At 50.1% G+C, this 21,342-nt stretch overlaps 1 protein-coding gene across 2 annotated transcripts in view; it reads right to left on the bottom strand.

The window, feature by feature from the left end:
• The window catches only part of Nod2 (nucleotide binding oligomerization domain containing 2), a 39,015-nt gene that overhangs the window by 5,191 nt on the left and 12,482 nt on the right, over positions 1 to 21,342 (bottom strand). Inside the window, exons 3-9 of one of the 2 annotated variants that reach the window (XM_051168722.1) lie at positions 18,735 to 18,840; positions 13,946 to 15,761; positions 8,637 to 8,720; positions 8,382 to 8,465; positions 6,302 to 6,385; positions 3,904 to 3,987; positions 3,367 to 3,450 (exon numbers count right to left, since the gene is read on the bottom strand). In XM_051168722.1, the coding sequence (XP_051024679.1) occupies positions 3,367 to 3,450; positions 3,904 to 3,987; positions 6,302 to 6,385; positions 8,382 to 8,465; positions 8,637 to 8,720; positions 13,946 to 15,761; positions 18,735 to 18,840 (2,342 nt within the window). Of the gene's footprint in view, positions 1 to 3,366; positions 3,451 to 3,903; positions 3,988 to 6,301; positions 6,386 to 8,191; positions 8,466 to 8,636; positions 8,721 to 13,945; positions 15,762 to 18,734; positions 18,841 to 21,342 lie in introns of those variants that run through there. The other variant, XM_051168720.1, reaches the window with a different exon arrangement.

Raw genomic sequence — 21,342 nt, 5'->3', positions numbered from 1 at the left:
TGGCCTGAGCTTGCCTCCATACTTTTGAGTTCCTTGCAGAAAACTGCAACTTAAGTTAGCCTGAAAACGAAGCACAGTCTAACAAGAATAAGTTCTTGCGACAAACAGCCAGCTTTCAGACAATCACAACAGCCGTACTTCAGCAGGCCATGGGCTGGCAACGCATTATACCACGTCCAAATGGAACGGAGAGAGCTGTTGCCACCAAGTTGTTTCTGTCTATTGCTTCCTGTCTGTAAATACTGCTGCCCTCATTGCTGGGTGGAGCTGTCTGAACCCCTCCTAGTTCCGAGCACCAAACTGTCAGTCAGGCTTTGTTCACATTGACTCCGCTAAATCTACTTTGTCTAAAGTTCCTTTATGCCCAGCTGCCCAATACCATGTCCCTTTCCTTCCTGTACTATTAAGAAACCCCATTTTACTGTGGAAGGCTATCTGCTTTGAGCAAACAACCATGGCATTTCCTACTCTGCCATAGCCAGGGTTGAACAAGCAATCAACCATAATTCTAAGCAATAGCTCACAGTAAGGTGTGTCTCTACCTAGAAGTGACGAGGATAATTTTCAAACGGCATATAATCAGCGCCGCTTCCTCAGACCCAAGGGCACTCCTGTCGTACAACACTTTCCTCTGAGATTGAAGCATACTATTTGCCGGGAAGCTCCTCAAGCAGGAAGGGTCAACAACTCAAAAATAGCTTCAGGAAGCAGTCCCTAAAACTGACCAGTTGCCTAGACCCCCTCCCTGCCAGAGTAAACAATAAAAGCTCGGAGACCCTCTCAGAGAAGCAAAGAGACTCAGATATGTCAAACTACAAAGAAGGTTCTGAGACCAGACCAATTGCCTGAAGGAAGCAGAGACCAACCGAGCTGCCTAAAAGAGGCTTAGACCACCTGGGTCACTTGGAAAGGACATTCTTCAACTTACTGGACTGCTTGCAGGCTGTACAGTATGCTCCAGGAAAACCCCTGAGGTCCCTTAAATAAAAACATTTTGCTACTGCAGTTGACCATATGCCAGAATTAGACACCCCATGTTGATGCTTGACTATCGGACATAAAGAAATTAAGCTAGGACTGAACTGAAAATCCTGCTGGCTGGCTTTCTTAGTGCCATAAGGGCATTGCAGGCCGATGGTGGAGAACTGTCACCAACATTCCTGCTCGGCTATGGATCCTGCGTGCTGAAATGCCAACATGCTAGGCGGGATGTGCCTGCTTGTACGATAGTGGCTCAGCTAGGAGGATCAACACCCTTCCAATTGGATGCCAGCCCCCCTCCACAAGAAGGAGTTCATGTCGATACTATAAGCCAGTATGGCGGAGGAGGTCATCGGTCCCAATGAGAAAGCAATGTTTATTTAGGATTTTTTTTTCCCCCTAGACGGACATGGTGTGCCTGTCTAGTGCCTTCTAAACGTGTGCGTTTACACCTACAGATCACTGTTGTCAGCCTCAACTCACATCTACTGGTGAAGCTCCAAAGAACAAGTGGCTGTTACTGTGGCACGGTGGCCTGTTTCTTATCTATAGGTGGACACCTATATAGTCACCTCCTCCAAGGCTCAAAGACCATTGCAAAAGAGGACCCAAAAGGAACGTAAGAGCCAAAAAGGAGAGTTGTGCAACAGTCTCTTCTGAGGTTAAATCATTCCACCCTACAGGAAAGCTCCTTAAACAGAAAGGTAAACAACTCAAAATAGCTTCAGGAAGTCCCTAAAACTGACTAGATTCACTACCCGGCCTCCCAGATCCCCACCACTATCAGAGTAAACAAAAGTTGAGAGGACCTCTCAGACAAGCCAAGCTGCAAAGAAGAATCTGAGACTTAGTCTGGCTTCCTGGAAGACGCAGAAACCAGCCAAGCTGCCTGGAAGAGGGTTGGACCAACTGAGGCACCTGGAAAGGACACTTCAACCTATGGAGCTGTGTGCAGGCTGTACAGTGTACTCAAAGTTCTAAGCTTTGTGAGTTGTCACCATGATGGGGTAGGCTTTGGTGATGCAGCTGTCCTTGAGTCATTCCTGTTCCTATAAGCGACCCCTCATCCATATTCCTGTAAGTAACCCCAGTAAAACTCAGAGTTCACCAAGTTGGGCTTTGATGGTATCCATATTTTGGGCTCCCTATCTGAGGCGAGTAGACCTGTGTCTTGCATGTCCCCAGAAAATGTTTTGTCACACAACGTCTTGGCACTGCGTTTGTGGTGATCCTTTGAGAGTCCATGTTTTGCTGTTTCCTGGATAAGTCACTTAGCATTTTCTCTCCCTCCTATATCTGGAACTGCAAAGCTACCCTGGAGTTGAAGCCTCTGGCAGCATCTACAAGGTAGATAACTCTGGATCTGCCTCAGGTGAGGGTCATAAAGCACACTTCGTGGCTCATCTTCCCATGATCCCAAACTCCATTCGCCATCTGAGGTGACCCTTGACCCTAGTGAGCAGGGCTCCGAAGAACTCAAACTCTGGATCTGCCTCAGGTGAGGGTCATAAAGCACACTTCGTGGCTCATCTTCCCATGATCCCAAACTCCATTCGCCATCTGAGGTGACCCTTGACCCTAGTGAGCAGGGCTCCGAAGAACTCAAACTCAGTTTGAAATACTGCACTTCAGAAGCGCTAGCACTCATGATACAACTGTTACAGTTGTTGGCGGCTGCTGTAGTAGCAGTGGCCCCGCTGCTACAATGGCTTAGCGTTTGTGGAACATGTACACATACGGCAGGCACTATATTAAGCACAGACACATACGGCAGGCACTATATTAAGCATGGACACATATGACAGGCACTATATTAAGCTCGCTACCAGCACCACCTTCCTTAATTCTTAAAAAACATCTCTCCGGAGCTGGAAACATTCTTGCTTTGAGTTTACAGGTAGAAACCTGCAATCGGGGGGATGAGTTTAATGTGGCTGCTTGGCTCCAGAGCTTATGGTCTTCTCTGTGATGGCACGTGCAGGCAATGAGCAGAGCAGCAAGCCGGCATATCCACATAGATAAGAAGTCGCGGTGAAGCGCCAGACTCTGCAAGGTTCATACAACTCAAAGCCAAACTCAGGTCATCACTTAGTCCTCCAGTCTTTTGTTTGTTTGTTTGTTTGTTTTTGTTTTTTGAGCCAGGGTTTCTCTGTGTAGCCTTAGCTGTCCTGAACTCACTTTGTAGACCAGGCTGGCCTCGAACTCACAGCCATCCGCCTGCCTCTGCCTCCCGAGTGCTGTGATTAAAGGCGTGCGCCACCACGCCCGGCCCCAGTCCTCCCGGCTTATCTTACTCATGCACCCTCCCATGGATGAGGCTAGGCAAGCAGTAAAGGCTTGCACCCACTTCCCAGAAACAGGGGAGCGCCCCGCCCCTCCGCTCACCAGAGTTCCTCTAGTGACTTGTTTTTCTCCAGCATCAGTGCTAGGGCTCGGGCGCCCTCGCTGCCAATGTTGTTTCCCACCAGGCTAGATATAATTACAGAATAAAATAAAAAGAGTCAAAATAGAGAGGGACCTCAGGGACAAACTGACCTGTGAAGGGACAAAATGACACAAGCTAGTAGTCTCCTCCATCTTAGACATGCTAATTGATAACAGTGCCCCTTACGGCCAGGAGCCGCCTCCAAACTCTGCCCCAACTGGTCAGCCATTTTCACTGGATTAGTACAGGTCATTAAGGTAAAATATGAGGGGTTCAACCCACAGCCTTCAATTTGCTAACAGGGAATCATGACCCTAAAAGGAGGAGAATCACCTCCAAATTCGCCCCCCAATCCTCAAGTCTCCTGATGCCCAAAGCCAATGGTCTTCCTTATTCCACTGCCTAATACGAGGGAGTGCAAAGTCCAATGACCTTCAAAACTGTCCCAACCACCGAGCTCCCCCTGTGACAAGGACAAGACACACCTTGCAGCTTACCTGAGCCACTTTAATCTCTGGTGATCACCCACAGCCTCAGCCAGTGCTTGGGTGCCTTCGTCACCCACACTGTTGCCCCAGAACCTGAGAAGTGGATAGGGTGTGTTTCAGGCATGTGCTAGTGTGCTTCCATAGTGCCACTCCACCCCAGCGAGGTCTCAGGGGTCCCAGCAAATTGGATCTACAAAGGCTTGTGGACCCACCCCTTGCCAGTGGGGAACATAGTTCACATGGTTGGATTTTTTTTTTTCTTTCTGACATTTAGTTCAGCTTTGCATCCTGGGAGCTCTCACCCATCACATGCCTGTAACTATGCTCCAGGACTGGCCAGAACAGTGCTAACTCTCCCCTAGGTAGCTCAGCTTTTCATCCCTTGTTCCCCCCTTAATCCCTTCTCTTCCTGTGATGTCCAGCTCCTCTGGCTTCTGAGCCATTCTCCTCCGGCCCACTGTAGCTTGGAAATGGTCCCCACATTCTGACCCAGCACAGCACACCCATTCAAGGACTTGCCCTGGAACGTGTATATGTATGGATGAACAAAGACAGCTGCACCAGAGCCAAGAGGGGTGGCTCATACCAGTAATCCCAACAACTCAGGGAGGCAGAGACAGGTGGATCTCTGTGAGTTCAAGGCCAGCCTGATCTGCAAAGCAAGTCCAGGACAGCCAAGGCTACACAGAGAAACCCTGTCTGGAAACAAACAAACAGAAAAGGACAGCCACACTGAGCTGGCATAGCACCTTCATTCATCCCATGAAACAGTTAATTCCGGTTGCCAACTTCATTAGGTTGAGGAATATTTAAGAGATAAAGTCCACCAGTGAGAGCGCTTCCAACAACAATCAGGCAGCATGAAGGCTGTTATCTAACCAACAAATAAATCCCTTGATGGATTCATAATACGATGGGCATCAGTGGCAGGTGGTGAACTAGGAGTACGCCCGTGGAAGAAGTCGATCACCTGGGGTAAGTAGGTCACCTGGAGTATGTCCTTGGGGGTCAAGTATTGCCCTGGCCTCTTCCTAAACCTTGCCTCCACTTGCTGGTCAGCCATGAAATGAGCAGCTGTTCCCTCCCACAAGTTCCCATCACCATGATGTTCTGCCCTAGCTTAAGGGGCCAAAGAATCGAGGGAGGACCAGCGGAATACTGTGCGACTCTTCTTAATATGAGTTCATACTGGTCTGAAAGATACCTAATCTATGCTGTGAAGTCAGAGGAAGGGCCAGGCTTACAAAGCAGTTTGCATCTTACAAAAGTGTTCAGGGTTTTATCTCAGTCCCTGGTGCAATCCTTGGCCCAGAGAAGTGTCTTTAAAAAAAAAAAAAAAAAAAAAAAAAAAATTAAATGGGCTGAACGTGGTGGCACATGCCTTTAATCCCAGCACTCGTTAGACAGAGGCAGGTGGATCTCTGTGAGTTCGAGGCCAGCCTGGTCTACAAAGTGAGTCCAGGACAGCCAAGGCTACACAGAGAAACCCTGTCTCAAAACACCAAAAGAAGGAGGAGGAGGAGGAGGAGGAAGAGGTGGAGGAGGAGAAGAAGAAGGAGAAAAAGAAAAAGGAGGAGGAATGAATGAATGAATGAATGAATGAATGTTAAATGGACAACAGATGGTGGTGGCACACGCCTTTAATCCCAGCATTACAGAGGCAGAGGCAGGAGGATCCCTGAGTTCAGGCCCAACCTGGTCCAAAGAGTGAGTTCCAGGACAGCCAGGGCTACACAGAGAAACCTTGTCTAAAACAAAACAAAACAAATAAAACCCATAACAAAACAAAAGGTAAATAGGACATAAATGTCCAGATGTGGCAGGTGAGAGCTCAGGCAGAAGGGAGCTCCATGGGGCCCTTGCTGCTAACACAGCTGGAAAGGGTGCTGACTTCAGATTAGAATAGTGTCCTTCGTGGCTCACACTGATCTGGGCAACTAACTAGGCTGCCAGGGCAGTGGATTGAAACATCCAGGCCCTAGAGTTACTACTCTCTCTTCCTACATCTTGGAGTCTACAACTGCCACGTCTTGACCACTGACCCCTCCCTAGGAAGCACGGCACCAGATCTTTCCATGTCATCCCTGCTGTTCTTGAGAAGAAGCACAAAGTACTTCCTGGGGTAGCCCAGTCCCCTGAGGACAAGAAGGCTCAAGTCTCCAGTTCAAGGCACAACCCTTTCCCTACCTTAGGTACCATGAATTTCATACCTACCAGGTGAGGAGGTAAGCACAGAGGGAGCTCAGAAGCAGCCTGGCAACACCCACTCACCTCAGCCCACCACCAGCACCCGGAGCTACGGCTGCCGATGAGCTCTTTGAGTGAAGTGAGTGCGCACCTGACCTTAACTCTTTGAAAGCCCCAAATTCCTTCATGTGGGGCCCCCTTATCTCTAAACCCAACCTACCCCAGGGACTGTAGAGATGAGTTGCTCTTGAGCCCCTGGGCCAGCACCTGGGCTCCGGCAGCTGTAATGTGATTGTTCCCGAGCCTGGAAAGAAGACACAGAGGTTCAAGAAAAGCATAGCACATTGGCGCCTCCTGGGGCATAGCAGGGACATACTGCTGGGCAGAGCTTGCACACATCAGGACCCCCGCCACAGTTCCTGCCACTTGGTCTTGGTAGGAGTCGTGGTGGAAAGCTGTCCCAGGAGCTGACTTCCTTCTTAGTCTCAGGCATCCTCAGTCTCCACCCCAAAATACCCTCTGCCCTGGTGACTTCAAGCCCACGGACACCATGGGTGGTACTGGCCTATTCTGAAGGGAGCTGGAAGAAGAGGGTACTGCAGTCGGGAGGAAGGCAGGGTGCAGCAATTAGCAAGGACAAGACCACAAAAAGGCTCCTGCATAGCTAAATCTAGTCCCATCTAACAGTCCAGACCTGTCACCCACAAGAGAAGCCTTCCGGAATAAACACGATAAAATTTCATCTTTCCAAGGCTCTTTAGGCTTTTTTTTTTTTTCCTTTTTTTTTTTTTTTTTTTTTTTTTTTCTCGAGACAGGGTTTCTCTGTGTAGCCTTGGCTCTCCTAGACTCACTTTGTAGACCAGGCTGGCCTCGAACTCACAGCGATCCACCTGCCTCTGCCTCCGAGTGCTGGGGTTAAAGTGGTGCGCCACCACGCCCGGCGATGACAATAATCTTATGGGATAGGTATGCCCATCTCATGCAGGAAAGCACGCGGTACCAAGAAAGTAACCCTAGACCTCTGCTGGGCAAATTAGATTTGAGAGCACCCCAGTGACCTCGTGAACTCTCTCAGAGCTACAAGGTCCAAAATACTTCCTCCCATCCATCTCCTTCGTGCAGGGCCAGTCCCCAGCCTCTACAGCTCCCTCCCCCATTTTCCCACCCGTGGGCATTTTCTGCTCATGCACCCCCTTCTCTGAGGACTGAACTAACATGAGAATACATAAACTGGAAGCTTACATAATTTACCCACGATCCTCCAATCTCTGAGCTTACTATATAAAGCATGCACTGCACCAGCTCTTTATGTGTGTTAACTCCATCCTGACAGCCTTCCAGATGGCTGTAAGTACGATCCCATTTTAAGAAAAGAGCCAGGGTAACAAAAATACTATCTGACCCAAGGTCACCCAGCTAGTGAGCATCCCAATCTCTGGGTTTCTAGATTCCAACCAGCAGACAGCCTAGCTCCAGCTCCTCCCAGAACCCCCCCACCCCCACCCAGGCACCCGCTTTCAGCTATGACGACAGTGCCATGTGCTGGTCACAAACCTAGGCCTCCAGTTCTGAGTCCCACAGCCTGCGCTACCCACAGACTTCCCTAGATGGCTGGACCAGGTGAGATTGGAGGAGCAGGTGCAGTGCAGAGCAGAACTTTTTGTACAAAGTAGTCCCTGCGGCCTTGGCCTTTGTAGCCCTGTCTGAGATGAGCATCCCTCATCCCAAAAGGCAACCAGCAGGCAGAAAATAAAAGATGGAAGTGATTCTTCACTGTCTCTGCTATTGTCTCACAAACCATGAGGCATGAATAGCAGAGAAAGACGGGGGTGGGGGTAAGGAGAGAGGCATCGGGGGCTCTCGGGTGTATCTGTTGATCTCTGGTAAGAAAGAGATTCAAACTGAGGGCAGGAGCATTAGATGGAATTTCAAATCTTGCCTGGTGAGTGTTGAAGATGCTTTGGGGAGCATTCCAGAAACTGGGTACCACACCTGTGGTAGTAAACACAGGCTCAGTGTGGATCAGAGAGAACTTGTAATCCTTGACAGACATTGAAAGGAGGGGGGATGGAGGGGAGCAATCTCAAAACTCTCCACCCTGGGGACCAAATGTCCGAAAGCCAGGAGCTCCTTAGCCTCAGTAGAACAGGGTGCACCATGGGATCTGAGACACAAACTCAAAGTGAGGCCCTTCGCTGGATGCTGCCAAGGATCATAAGCTACTACAGGCCACACCACGGTCCAGACCATATCAGCTCTGGTAACATCGGGTTAAGAGAAGAAGGGAAGTCGAGGCTCACCTCAATGACAAGAAGTTCCGCTTGTGCACAAGGAGCTTGGCCATGGAGGAGGCACAGCCATCTGTGAGTTTGTTGTTGAAGAGACTGCTGGGTCCCAGGAAAGACGGAAACAGAGCATATGACCAGCGAGCTCTCAAACCAGGGCGGTTCCCCCCCTCTCTTCCCACAAGCCATCCTCCAGCTGGGTCACACCTGGCCCACCCCATCACCCACCCATAGCCGCCTCAGTGGCCGTGCCCAGTCAGTCCGACTCACGCTAGCTTCCGCAGCTGCTCGCACTGAAGTGCACACTCGGTCAGCGTGTAGGCGCCTCGATCTGAGATGTCGTTATTTCGCAAACTGAAAAAGATGTCCGTTGGTTCAGTCCCAAGTAGAGCTCAGAAAAGGTTCTCATCTCAAAGAGTCTCTCACCTCCAAGTGATAACCTCACTGTGCTTCTGGGAAATAGAAGGACAGAGCACCCTGCGCAGGTAGAGAGCCCCCCACGCACCCACCAGAATCCCTGGCCAGGGGAGCTGATGAGAGGGGACAGTCAAAGGACTAGAGACCTTGAGCCCTAACTAAAGAACGGTGGGGGTCTTTGAAAAGCTAAGGAGTTGATTTTCAAGCACAGTTTCCATCTTTGCAGAAGGACCATGGCCATGACAGTCACCCCCACATAAGGCTGTGAGGTGTAGAGGAAGCTGCCCTGCGGGAGAAGCAGCCACCGAGCAAGCAGAGGGCAGAGCAACCAAACAGACACAGGCATCTCCAAGCTTAGAAATGTGCCAGGGTTCACGGGCTCTGCTGACCTGCCCTTTGCCTGTGGGCAAACCCCACCAGCTCCTCTAGGGACCCCGGATCACGAGGTCACCTGAGAGCTTTCCTAAATTAACAGCTTCTCAGGCCCCTACATGGAGCTGGCAGCCCAAGGAGCTGTACTCAGCGAAGTCACCACCATTTTTTCCCTTCAGACAAACGCAGGTAGTCCTGGCCAGATGGCTACCAGCTCAGGTTCTAGCCCCCACCCCTCAGCTGGATGTCCTGACCTTGACCAGCTATTTGCTACGTGTCCTGGTATGCTTTCTATTGCTGTGATAAAACACTATGAACAAAAAATAAAAATAAAAAAATAAAATTAATGGAAGCAAGAATTTATTTTTAGCCTATGGTTCCAGAGGGATTAGAGTCTAAAACATGGCAAGGGAAGCATTGGCATCATATGGACATGGCGGCCAGAGCTTGAGAGCTTACATCTTCAGTGGTATACGGGGAGAGAGTGAACTCCATGTGGCAAGAGGCTAAACTCTCAAGGCCCACCCTCAGTGACACACTCCCTGCAGCAATGCTGTGCCTCCTGAACTTCCCCAGACGTCACTGCCAATTGGGGACCAAGTGTTCAAATACCTGACGCTATGGGTGGGAAACATTCTTATTGAAACAAGTGGACTAGCTGTCTACAGGTCCCTTCACCTGCATGAAAGAAATGGCCACCATCAACAGACTGTACCAGTACTATGCGCATAGGAAGAGCCGCCTGAAATCACAATTAAATCCCATGTACCAGGCACTGCTCTGTGTACTTTCCAACAGTAACATCATTCATTTCACCCCAAGACCATGAGCTAGGTCCTATTGATGTGTCCTCAAGAGAGAGAGAGAGAGAACGAGGCACAAACAAGTGGCATGACTTTTGCTGAGGTTGCACGGGGCTGAAATGGTTAAGCCTAAGCAGTCCACCTGCAACCTGCCCTTGAGCACTGCGATGTGCAGCCCTCCCAATGCTTTTCTGGGGCTCTCAGAGACGTTCTTTTCAAGCTGCAGGTTGTATGCCCTATTAGTGAGTTCCACAGACAATTCTGAAGGCCCTGAGCAGGATTCAAAAGCTGAAATAGGACGGATGAAGGAAAGCAGAGTGAGTCAGAGCTAATAAGGGAAGGCGTTTCGCAAGGCTCTGGTTTCAATTCCACAAGCCCGCGGCTCTGTGCGTTCTCCCTCTGAGAGGAACAGAAAACTGAAACCATCACCCTAGAGGCAGAGAGAGGAGTCTAAAGAAACCTGCACAGGAACACTTTGCAAGTAGGGTTTCTTAGAGACGAGGATTTCAGTTGGCATGGAAACCCTTCGTGTGGGGAAGACGCAGACTTGCTGTGGGAGAGAAGCCTGCCCCTTCTTCCCTTCCCTATTCTTTCCTCTCTCTACGTGGCCGTGTTATGCATGCACGCACACACACACACACACACACACACACACACACACACACACACACACACAAAATGCCAACGACTTCTTAGCTGTCTATAGGTTAAGAGCAACAGAGGTTGGTTGAAGGCTTCAATTGCCTTCAGCTCTTCTTAACATTAAAAAAAGGTTCATTTGACACACATTTTTGGAGATGTCAGTCTACCTGGGTCGCTTTGAGACCTATGTCAAGGCATCACATCATGACAGGAAAGTGGAGGAGGAGAACAGTGTGTGTCTCCAGCCGGGGAGTAGAGAGTGAAGGAGTGAGCTGGGCTCCTACACCACCACCAACAACCTACAGACTTCCCACAACGCCCACTTCTTAAAGACTACATCTCCCAACACACGTGCCCCTGAGGGACATCCATCCATCCATGACATGGCTCGGGGTAGAACGCAGCTGACTCCTGCAGAGCAGTGCTCTCACAGGGGAAGACTTGTAGCATCTGAGTCAGCAGTGACGCTGGTAATACACAGGTTCCCAGCGCGCGCGCGCACATACACACACACACACACACACACACACACACACACACACACACACACACACACACACTCCCCCACCCGCCCAAGCCTACTTGAACAGGAATTGCTGCAGCCCAGGAGCCTCCAGTTCAACAAGCAACTTTTTGTGATACTGCTTGACCGTTAGAAACCAGACCAAGCTGGTCCTCCCTTCCTCTGAAAACAGACAGCCTCCCAAGCCTCACAGACTCCTAGGCCATCTGTATGCCATGGAATCAAATGAGCATTCTTAATCATGGGGAAAGGACCATTTAAGAATTCCAGGGATGGGCGCTGAGCTTGGTAGACTAGATGTATCTGTAACTCCGGTACCGGGGAGATAGAGTGCCCTCTGAAATCAGCCTGGACTAGCTGAGGCCCCATTTAAAAATAAAAATCCAGCTGGGCGTGGTGGCGCACGCCTTTAATCCCAGCACTCGGGAGGCAGAGGCAGGTGGATTGCTGTGAGTTCAAGGCCAGTCTGGTCTACAAAGCGAGTCCAGGACAGCCAAAACAATACAGAGAGACACTGTCTCGAAAAACCAAATAAATAAATAAATAAAAAATAAAAATAAAAATAAAAATCCAAAACCGGGCGTGGTGGCGCACACCTTTAATCCCAGCACTCGGGAAGCAGAGGCAGGTGGATCACTGTGAGTTTGAGGCCAGCCTGGTCTACAAAGTGAGTCCAGGACAGCCAAGGCTACACAGAGGAAACCCTATCTCGAAAAACCAAACCTAAAATAAAAATAAATAAATAAATAATAAAATAAAAATAAAAATCCAGAGATGGCTAGCTCTGAGGATCACCCACGCCAGTGTATTTGGTTTAAAAGTATGCACCCCCTAGCCAGGAATTTGCACACTCAAATATCCACACGAGAGCAGCTTCAACACCCAGGTCTCCACAATTTCCCCATCAAGGTCCCATGTCCTTCCTGGGGAAGCGGCATATGGCACTGTCCACTCATTTTCCTGGTCAGAGTGATGCTCTTCTCTTGGCTGTGGGTGCCTGGAGGCAGATACCCTAAGGCTCAGCCAGCAGAGGGCACAGCACTGGAAAGGCAAGGACCAGAGAGCAAGAGCCAGGCCTTCTACCTCACTGCATGTCTTCCTAAAGGCCCTCAGGTCTTCCCCTCAGCCAGTAAGTCCTCCCTAGCCTCAGGCTTTTCCTAGAGCCCTTCCTAAGTCCCATCCACAACTCTCCAGTACCTTCCATAGACTCTCTCCCTATCTCCCAACCTACAGGCAGCATTTGTTTCTTCAAGGCCCTGGTGGGACTATTCATATTTCTAGTATATAGTTAACATATATAATAGAGCTATATATTAACTCCACGTACAGTACACTATATTATGTTATAAACTTGCAACCACAGTCCCTGCACAAGGGTTAGTGGAGTCAACACAGTCTCCTGCATGCGTCTGGGTATTAAGGCTTTGCCTCCGAGCAGATAAGCCATCCGAATACACACAGGAATCTTGTCTTTTGTTAAATTCAATTAAAGTTATCCTCAAAAAGAGCCAAAGCCCCAGAAGCTGTCTCTAGATCTTAACTGTAATCTACAACTTCCTCTTTCTGATAAGCTCTAAATAAGAAGCAGGTCATTTCCTTACATGACAAAAGGGAAGTTGGGAGCTGTGGGCCATGCTGGTCACTAGGCCTGGACATAACCCTCTGCCTTTGCCTGACCCCACACACTCAAGTGCACAGATATTCCAAAGAGCAGAGCCTCACTTTTCAGCTGCGGAGCAGAAAGCAGTATGGTAGCAGAAAGTTCTCCAGCTACTTCCCCTCAAATCCTGACACGCCCATCTCGGTGAGATGTTAAGGACTCTGATGGGGCGCAAGTCCTTTCTGTTTTGAAGGGGGTCTCTAACGCAGGCACAGAACTTTGCATGAGACCTCAAGGCTTCCACTCCAAAGCAGTGGAAGCGCATCCATAGCCAGGGACCAGGAGACTTGGAGCAAGAAAGGCATGACTTGTGTAAGCCACAAAACCATGCTTCCTGGATTCTGGGCAGGTTGCTCGACTTCAGTGAGCCTCGGGTGGGGAGGAGGCAGGGAATCATGAGTGGGGGGGTGCTAATGGCCCTGTTGAGCCCAGCATGATTATGGAGATACATGAGGTCATTCTGGGAAGTAGAGCATAGTGCCTAGCACAAAATTTCAACGATGGCTGCAGTGGCCAATCTTGGCTGTCAATTTGACACACCTGGGAAAGGGGAACTTCAACCAGAGGAATCGTCGCCATCAGAATGGCCTGTGGGCATGTCTATGGGGGCATTTTCTTTTTTTTTTTTTAGAATTTTTTAAAAGTTGTTTTTATTATTCTTTCTCATACTCTTCCTTGTTGTGGAATTTTCATGACCCTCAATAAAGTATTGCTAATTGACGTAGGGGGGCCCAGCCTACAGTGAATGGATCATCCCTAGGCAGGTGGGTCTGAGGAGTATAAAAAAGCCAGCTAAGCAAGTCAGAAGAAGCAAGCCAGGAAGCAACACTCCCTCATAGTTTGTTCTTCATGCTCCTGCTCTGGCCTCCACTGGCGATGGACCAGATAACCTGGAATATGAAATGAACCCTCTCCTCCTCCAGTTGCTTTTGGTCAAAATATTTTTATCACAGCAACAACAAACTAGGACACTGGCTACCGCTATCTGTACTGAATCTAAGGTCCAGAAGGAGAAAGGGTCTGCCTGGGGTTGTACAAAAGGTGGCCGAATTGGGATTGGGCCCAGACTTCTGGATCCCAGCTGTGCGGTTACACTTCTACGTCTAATGTTGACTATAGCATTCGCCACAGGCCCAATCAGCCAAGACCTTGTCACACTCACTACAGAGCTGTGCAGACACCGAGGCAGGGCAGCAGCTGCTCCACTCCAACGTCTCCAACAGAGTTGTGGTCCAGCTGCAGGGCCACAGGTCGCTGCAGGTGCCGCAGCACAAAGGCCAGGGCAGCACACTCTGCAGGGCCCACTCTGCAAAACGTCAGCTTCAGGTGCCCAATGTCCAAGCGGCGTACGGCCTCCTGTGCCAGCTGCTCCTCCTGCATCTCATACAGGCTCCGGATGAGCCAGATGAAGCCAGGCATGGCATGCATGCTCTTGGCCTCACCAGGCACGGCAGGTGGGATGGAGTGGAAGTGCTCACGAAGGCTATGGGCCAGACAGGAGCGGACACATGCCTGGCGCCGGAGCAGCGCCTTTTCGGAGATCTGGCATGCGGCCAACAGGTCCCGATGCTCACGGGACAGCAGACCCGCTAGGAAGGCCGCTGTGATCTGCAGGTTGTGTGGCTCGGCCTTCTGCAGTAGGGTCGTGTCACTGCCCTTCTTGATTCTGGACCTCTGGATACACAGATTGGGCAACAGCCTAACCAGCAGGGAGCTGCCCAGCCGGCCACAGCTGAAGAGGTGCCTGAGTGAGGCTGCCGATGTGTCAGCACTGACCGCCAAGTAGAACGCGGCAAAAAAGCACTGGAAAGTAATATGCAGGAATTCCAGGGGTGCCTTGCTCCCAGGCACAACACTTTGGGCACGTACCAGGAAACCAAGAGAAATATCATCAGAATCAACCTGCGATGCCTGAAGCTGCTGGGCTGAGAACACATAGCAGCTCATAGCCAGACCCTGGACAGCCAGATGGCCAAGGCGCAGGAGAGTGGAGAGCCGGCTTTGGAGGAGCCCAGGTCCCAGACCGAGGTGGTAGGAGTCTGGAGGGGACGCATGCAGTAGGAAATGTTGTAGGATCAGGAGGTACATGTCCGTGCTGGTTGTTGGGGACCCCCTGCTCTGCAGCAAGAGTTCCCGGTGGCACCTGGACACCATCCATGAGAAGACAGGGAGGTGGCACAAACCGTGCAGGGCTGAGGTGGCTTGGAGCAGGTGGATGAGGCGGTCTGCCACTCCAGGTTCCCGGTGGTGCTTTCTCAAGTACATTTTGATGCCCTCCTCGGAGAAGCCCTTAAGGTGGCACTCTGTGCGGACAAACTTCCTGAGGAGCGCTGACACAGCATCTGGGCGGCTGGTCAGCACCTTGCCAGCGTTCTTCAGCAGGTTCCCCTGCAGAAGGTTGAAGAGCAGAGTCTGGACCGATGTGGGGTCAACTGGAGAGCAGTGACGCTCCCGGTCTGTGAAGCGGAACTTGAACTCGTCCAGGCCATCGAAGGTTAACAGGACACGGTCGGGATGGTCAAGGAGAAATTGGAAGATACCATTCTGACAAATGTCAGGCCAACAGCAATGTTCAAAGAGCAGCGTCCTTAGGGACAGCGGCTTGGTCATGCATTGCAGCTGCCGGCAGCTGAACGGGAAAACAAAGAGAAAGTCCTGGAAGCTCTGCCCAGTTGCCCACAACAAGTGCAACCGCTGCAGGAGAGTGCTCTTGCCACTGCCTGCTTCGCCCACCACCAGTACAGTGTCTGCATCCTTGTTCAGGTGGCCATGGGTACCAAAGAGTTCCTCCAGGCCCAGGGTGGCAGGGCTCTTCTGCAGGGCCCCAGCCACGCCCACCTCTGTCCGCAGCTCCAAGAGGTTTTCTGTGTAGATATCCTCCAGGCAAAGATTCTCTGACCCATCATAAGTACTGAGGAAGCGAGACTGGGCTGAAACCATGGTCCTCAGTTTAGATACGAACTTCTGACACTCAGCAGCTGGGATACAGAAGAGGCAAATGAGGGTGAGCCCATGGATATAAGGGGACCTCCACAGAGAGTAACCTACATGGGGACGTGATGATGCCTGGCTCAGAGAGAAGAGCTAGCCAACATCTATCCTGTCTTGTCTATTGACAAGCTGTGAGCTTTAGGGACAGCCAGGGAAGCTTCCTAAATCTTGTTCTCTGGCCCCCCTCCCCCATCCTCCAGCAAAACAGGAAAACGGCAGAGAACTTTGACATGGGCAAACAAGGGTGACACAAGCCACCTGCTAGGTATAGCATCCCATACAAACACACCGACCCCTGTCATACTTAATAGGCACACCTGATGGGGCCAGGGAGGGTGTGACTCACAGGGTCTATATCCTGGCTGTCTATTCCTGTTGGATGGCCTGAGACACCATTCGGTGTCCACTGTCAATTTCTGAAGGAAACTAGAAAGGGACAGGTCTTTGGTGTCCAAATGATGAAGTCTGATGCCTAGGCCCATCACCTGCTTGGCACACCACTCAGCCTTGCTAGGATCTAGTGTTCTTATCTGCAGAAATGAGGGAGTGTTAAGACTTTCATTTGCAATGTCCCCGACAGGCTTATGTGTCTGAGTACTCGGTCCCTCGCTGGCAGGACTGTCTTGATAGAGGTGGAACCTTTAGGATACAGAGCCTAGCTGACTGACATGGTCACCTGGGGGTAGGCCTCTAAGGTTATGGCTTGGCCTATTGTCACCTGAGCTCTCTGTTTCCTGTCGGTTGCTGTAATGAAATCAGACTCTCCTGTTATCACTCCTTGGGTCAAGCTGCAGCAGCCACCCAACCCTCCTCGCCACGAGGTACCATCCCAAACTGGGAAACAAAATAAACCCTCCCCACTTGAGCCAATTCTGTTGGGGATTCCTGCATCGCAACAAGAAAAGTGGCCACAGGCACTGTCTAGATGTGATTCCTGCAACCCATGGCTGTGTTACCTTATATGGCCAGATGGACTGGCCAGCCTCAGAGGCTAACTCTGAACCTGAAGGTCACCAGGCGCCTGAGCCAAGTCATCAACAAGACTTTCTTATACTTCCTGCCTGCCCCCCCCTCCTCCTCCTCCTCCTGCCCATCTGCACCCAGGGCCCTACTGCTGGTCAAAATACTTCCTAATGAAAGCCAAGTTCCCATTTCAGGAAACAGGGAAGTGTTGGTCAGAGGCTCAGGCTGGCAGGACGTCAGCATCTTCACCCCAGCATGGCCTCAATGGCCTCAGGAAAGCACCAGCCTGTTTGGTCTCAACTCAGAGGCAAACAAGTTCTTACTGGAGAGCCCTTAGCCCACCAAAGTACCTGCAGAGACAGAGGAAGGAGGCGCCCCATGCTGGCGTGCAGGGCCTCACTATGGAGGCCAGATTGCCAAGTGCAATCGTTCTGCCTGAGCCTCCCTATGAGCTGGAATTACAGGTTGTGCCTCTACACCCGGTGTTCAATGCCTCTTGTTTTCCCAAACGTCAGGATCCTTGTGGCTCTTTCTATTCTTCGGCTCTATCAGGAGCACTGACCAAACACCAAAAGAGACACAACCCCCTTTCCAATACCCTGACTTGCAATGCCAGCCTCTAACCATTACCAATATTACTGAAAGCTTCAAAACAAACAAACAAACAAACCTAGGCCTCGCAAGATGGCTCTATGGGTAAAAGCACTTGTCAGCAAGCCTGATGACCTGAGTTCAATCCCCAAAATCCATATCGTGGAGGGAGACAGCCAACTCCCTCAGGTTGTCTTGTGACCACATACATGCCATGGCGCAGTCACATGCACGTACACACACACACACACACACACACACACACACACACACACACACACGTAAATTCGAGAATGTCTCTTGTTTTCATTTTTAAAAAATAAGCTTTTTTTTTTTTTAGAGACAGTGTCTCATGCCTTCCAACATAATACTATAATGGAAAATGACCATGAACTACTGATCTTTCTGCCTCTCCTTACAGGTGTGCGCAACCTTGTCCACCTGCTTCATTGTCATTTTTAGAAGCATCTTGCATCATAGAACTGTATAATGCCGATATGGCCAGTGACACTTGACAACATTGCAAATGCTCACCAAAGGCCATATTGGCTTTTATACAGTGAGGTCCATCTCTTGTTCTCATATGAAATAGTATACACCTGAGTACCAAGCACAGGCCTCCATCTATCATGCCCACAGGCTTGCTTCTGCACAGAGGGCAAGGCCAGAATGATAAGCCCATCTGTTAGCTCTGGGCACAGAGTTCATGGACCTTCAGTCCACATTGGCTTCCTTCTCAGTTACCAGGGAACAAGACTGGGAGAGGACTAGGCTTGTATCCTCTCTGCAATGGATGATTTCTTCTCCCAAGCATAGAAAGACACTACAGTCAGACCCATCTTCCTGTCCCTTGCCATTCAAGCCTCAGTTTTCCCATCTGTAAAATGGAATGTTGCAATGCTCACTTCTCGGGACTGTTGGTAAATGGCAGAGAATGCCCATAGAGTACATAGCAGGCTGCCTGGGATGTCTCAGCCAGGCCTCTCTTGCTACTCATCAGATGAGTATAAACATGGATGAGACTGCATTCCCTAAGTCGGCCTGGTTATGAATTCCAGATTGTGAGAAACCAGGTTTTACAGATCAAGAGATCCCAGCCCCAATCTGTGCCTGGTGTGGGATGCAGCGAGCTGAACTCACAGCTGGCCCTCCCCACATACCGTGACTCCAGTGAGCACCGAGTAGTCTCAGGAACAGCGAAAGGGGGAGAGTCACTAGGCTGTGGCACCTTGGACCTTCACTCCTGCAGAATGAGTCAGGTAGCTGCTTAGGCTTCAAATGGGGGAAATTGAGTCTGGGGGAAGTTATGCAGCAATCCACAGATGCTAACTGCCGTGTGTGTTGCTCTTTAAACAGGAGTCCGTGTTGACTTCCTTTTGTTTTCTGGTTAAGGGACACATACATACCCTCATAAGGCAGGCACGGTGAAGATGGAGATGCCTTGGCGTGCTGGAGAAGGAAGGCAGCCAGCCCGTTCGCCTTCACTGTGGCAAGATCAAGCAGCCTCCTTGCCTACAGATGAAGAAAAGGCCGTTACTTTTTCCAAGAAGACTGATGGAGGAGGCGCGGTGTTGGAGGGTTTCCACTAAAAGCTGAACATTCCTAATCGGAAGACCCCAGATCCAAATGCCCTTAAGCCTGAAACCCTGATATAGCCAAATGGAAACTTGAACCGTTGTATACAATTACCTTCAGGCCATGTGTTTATGAAATATAAATGACTGCTGTTATTAGACATGGGTTGGGTTGCCAAGGTAGCCATTGTTTATGCAAGTATTCTAAAACTCCAAAAACATCTGAAACACCAACAATAATACCATTTCTACAGAGCCTTCTTCTATCGTAATGAGAGCCCAGAAAAGCAACTGCGCCACCGTCTGCGTTTAGCAAACAAAGATGACGCAGGCGTGGATGGTGAAACAAACACACACACAACCTGGCTCCCTCTCAAAACCCACTGAAAGAATGAGGAGCTAAACGTGAGGAAAACAAGACAAACTAAATAAATACATAGACCTACCAATGTACAAAAACAAAAACTGATTTGGGAAGCTGTAGACTCTTGGAAGGCAGGGGCCACACCATGTCCCGTGGCCTGAACATAAACTGTCTCTCTCTAGGCAGAACCCACTTTCCCTCCACCCTAAGCTGTCCCCTGAGTCTGGGACCTGAACACTCAACTGCCCATTTTCTTCCTCCACTTAAATGTGTCATATGCACGCACGCACGCTGGGCGCACACGCCTTTCCTCATCTCTGCTCAAGTCTCCTCCATCCTTCTAGCTGTTTGGCCCAATGTCTGAAGTCACCTTGCAGCCCCTTCTCTCTGCACTTCATCAACACATCCTGTGGGCTCCACCTTCAAAGTACCAGAATCAAGCTGTCCAACAGAAACAGAGTCCAAAGCATACAAGCAAGTTAGATGTGCACTGACGTCTTCTAACTGCCACATTCTTCGGTGACAAGTAATAGGTGAATTTAGTCACAGATCACGCTTAGACAACGACCTTCAAAATATTGCCATTTCAACACACTGTCAACATAAAAAATACTGAAATGTGTTGCCTTTTTTTCCCTTTCCTGTTAAGTCTTCCACAGCTGGTACATTTAGACTCCTGGTGTGGTCCAGTTGTGGGAGCAGTGCTCAGCAGTCACCCAGGAGCTGATGTCTGCAAGCTACGGAGCCCTGTAAATACATGAACCCTACTGCTGTCCTGCTCCAAGGCACACTGTGGCTTACCTAGAAACTGCATAGCTGCCAATCTGTACACTGCCCCTGCCTACAGCCCATCCCCAGCCCCATAGTCAGAGGAGAGTGCTTGCTTCATAGTCAGAGGCGAGCTCTTCACAGGTTAGTCAGCCCTCTACTAGTGGAGGCCCAAGTCCAATGGTAAGCTCTCAAGATCTAAACCAGACAAGCATCCTTGCCTGAGACCACGTGAACCCAGACTGCATCTCATCTGGACTTGAATGCCCTCTTCCCCTCGAATGCCCCACTTAGCACTGGCCTCCCTTCCATTTAATGACCATGCCAGCTGGGCGCAGTGGTGCACACCTTTAATCCCAGCATTCGGGTGGCAGAGCCAGGCAGAGTGAGTTCGAGGCCAGCCTGGTCTGCAAACTGAGTCCAGGACAGCCAGGGCTACACAGAGAAACCCTGTCTGGAAAAACAAACAAAACAAAAATGAGCGTGCTCAGTATGTTCCTACTTCAAGACTTTGTTTTAACTGCATCTCTGCCTAGAGTGCTAACCTCAACCGGCAGCTGGGTAATTCTCTCACCCACCTTAAGTCTTCTCTCAGGTTCTATCTTCTCAGTGAGAAGTTTCTAACAACCCTACCTGAAGGTCAAGTCACTACTTCACACCCTGGCAACTCTCAACAGACAGACTCCACTCCTTTACTAATTCTTCCACCGCATGGGGCACCTTCCAAACTCTGTGATTTTCTTCCTTCTGCTATGGTTTATCCCCAGGTGAGGTGTGAACATCTCCACAACAAGGTTTTCTATTTTATTCACTGAGTTAATCCCGATGACAGAGGCAGTATGAAAGGACTCAATGAATGGATGGATGGGTGGGTGGATGGATGGATGGGATACATGGGTGTATGGGTGGATAGATGGGTAGGTGGGTGGGTGGACAGATGGGTGGGTGGATGCATGGAGGGATGGATGGATTGATGGATGGATTGATGGATGGATGGATGGATGGATGGATGGATGGATGGATGGAATACATGGGTGTATGGGTGGATAGATGGGTAGGTGGGTAGGTGGACAGATGGGTGGATGGATGCATGGAGGGATGGATGGATTGATGGATGGATTGATGGATGGATGGATGGATGGATGGATGGATGGATGGATGGAATACATGGGTGTATGGGTGGATAGATGGGTAGGTGGGTGGGTGGACAGATGGGTGGATGGATGGATGGGATACATGGGTGTATGGGTAGATGGATAGATAGGTGGGTAGGTGGATGGGTGGACAGATGGGTGGATGGATGGATGA

Source organism: Acomys russatus, chromosome 26, assembly GCF_903995435.1.
Source record: "Acomys russatus chromosome 26, mAcoRus1.1, whole genome shotgun sequence".
Classification (NCBI taxonomy): domain Eukaryota; kingdom Metazoa; phylum Chordata; class Mammalia; order Rodentia; family Muridae; genus Acomys; species Acomys russatus.
Note: the sequence above shows the minus strand (reverse complement) of the source record. Positions and strands in the feature narration are given on the sequence as shown.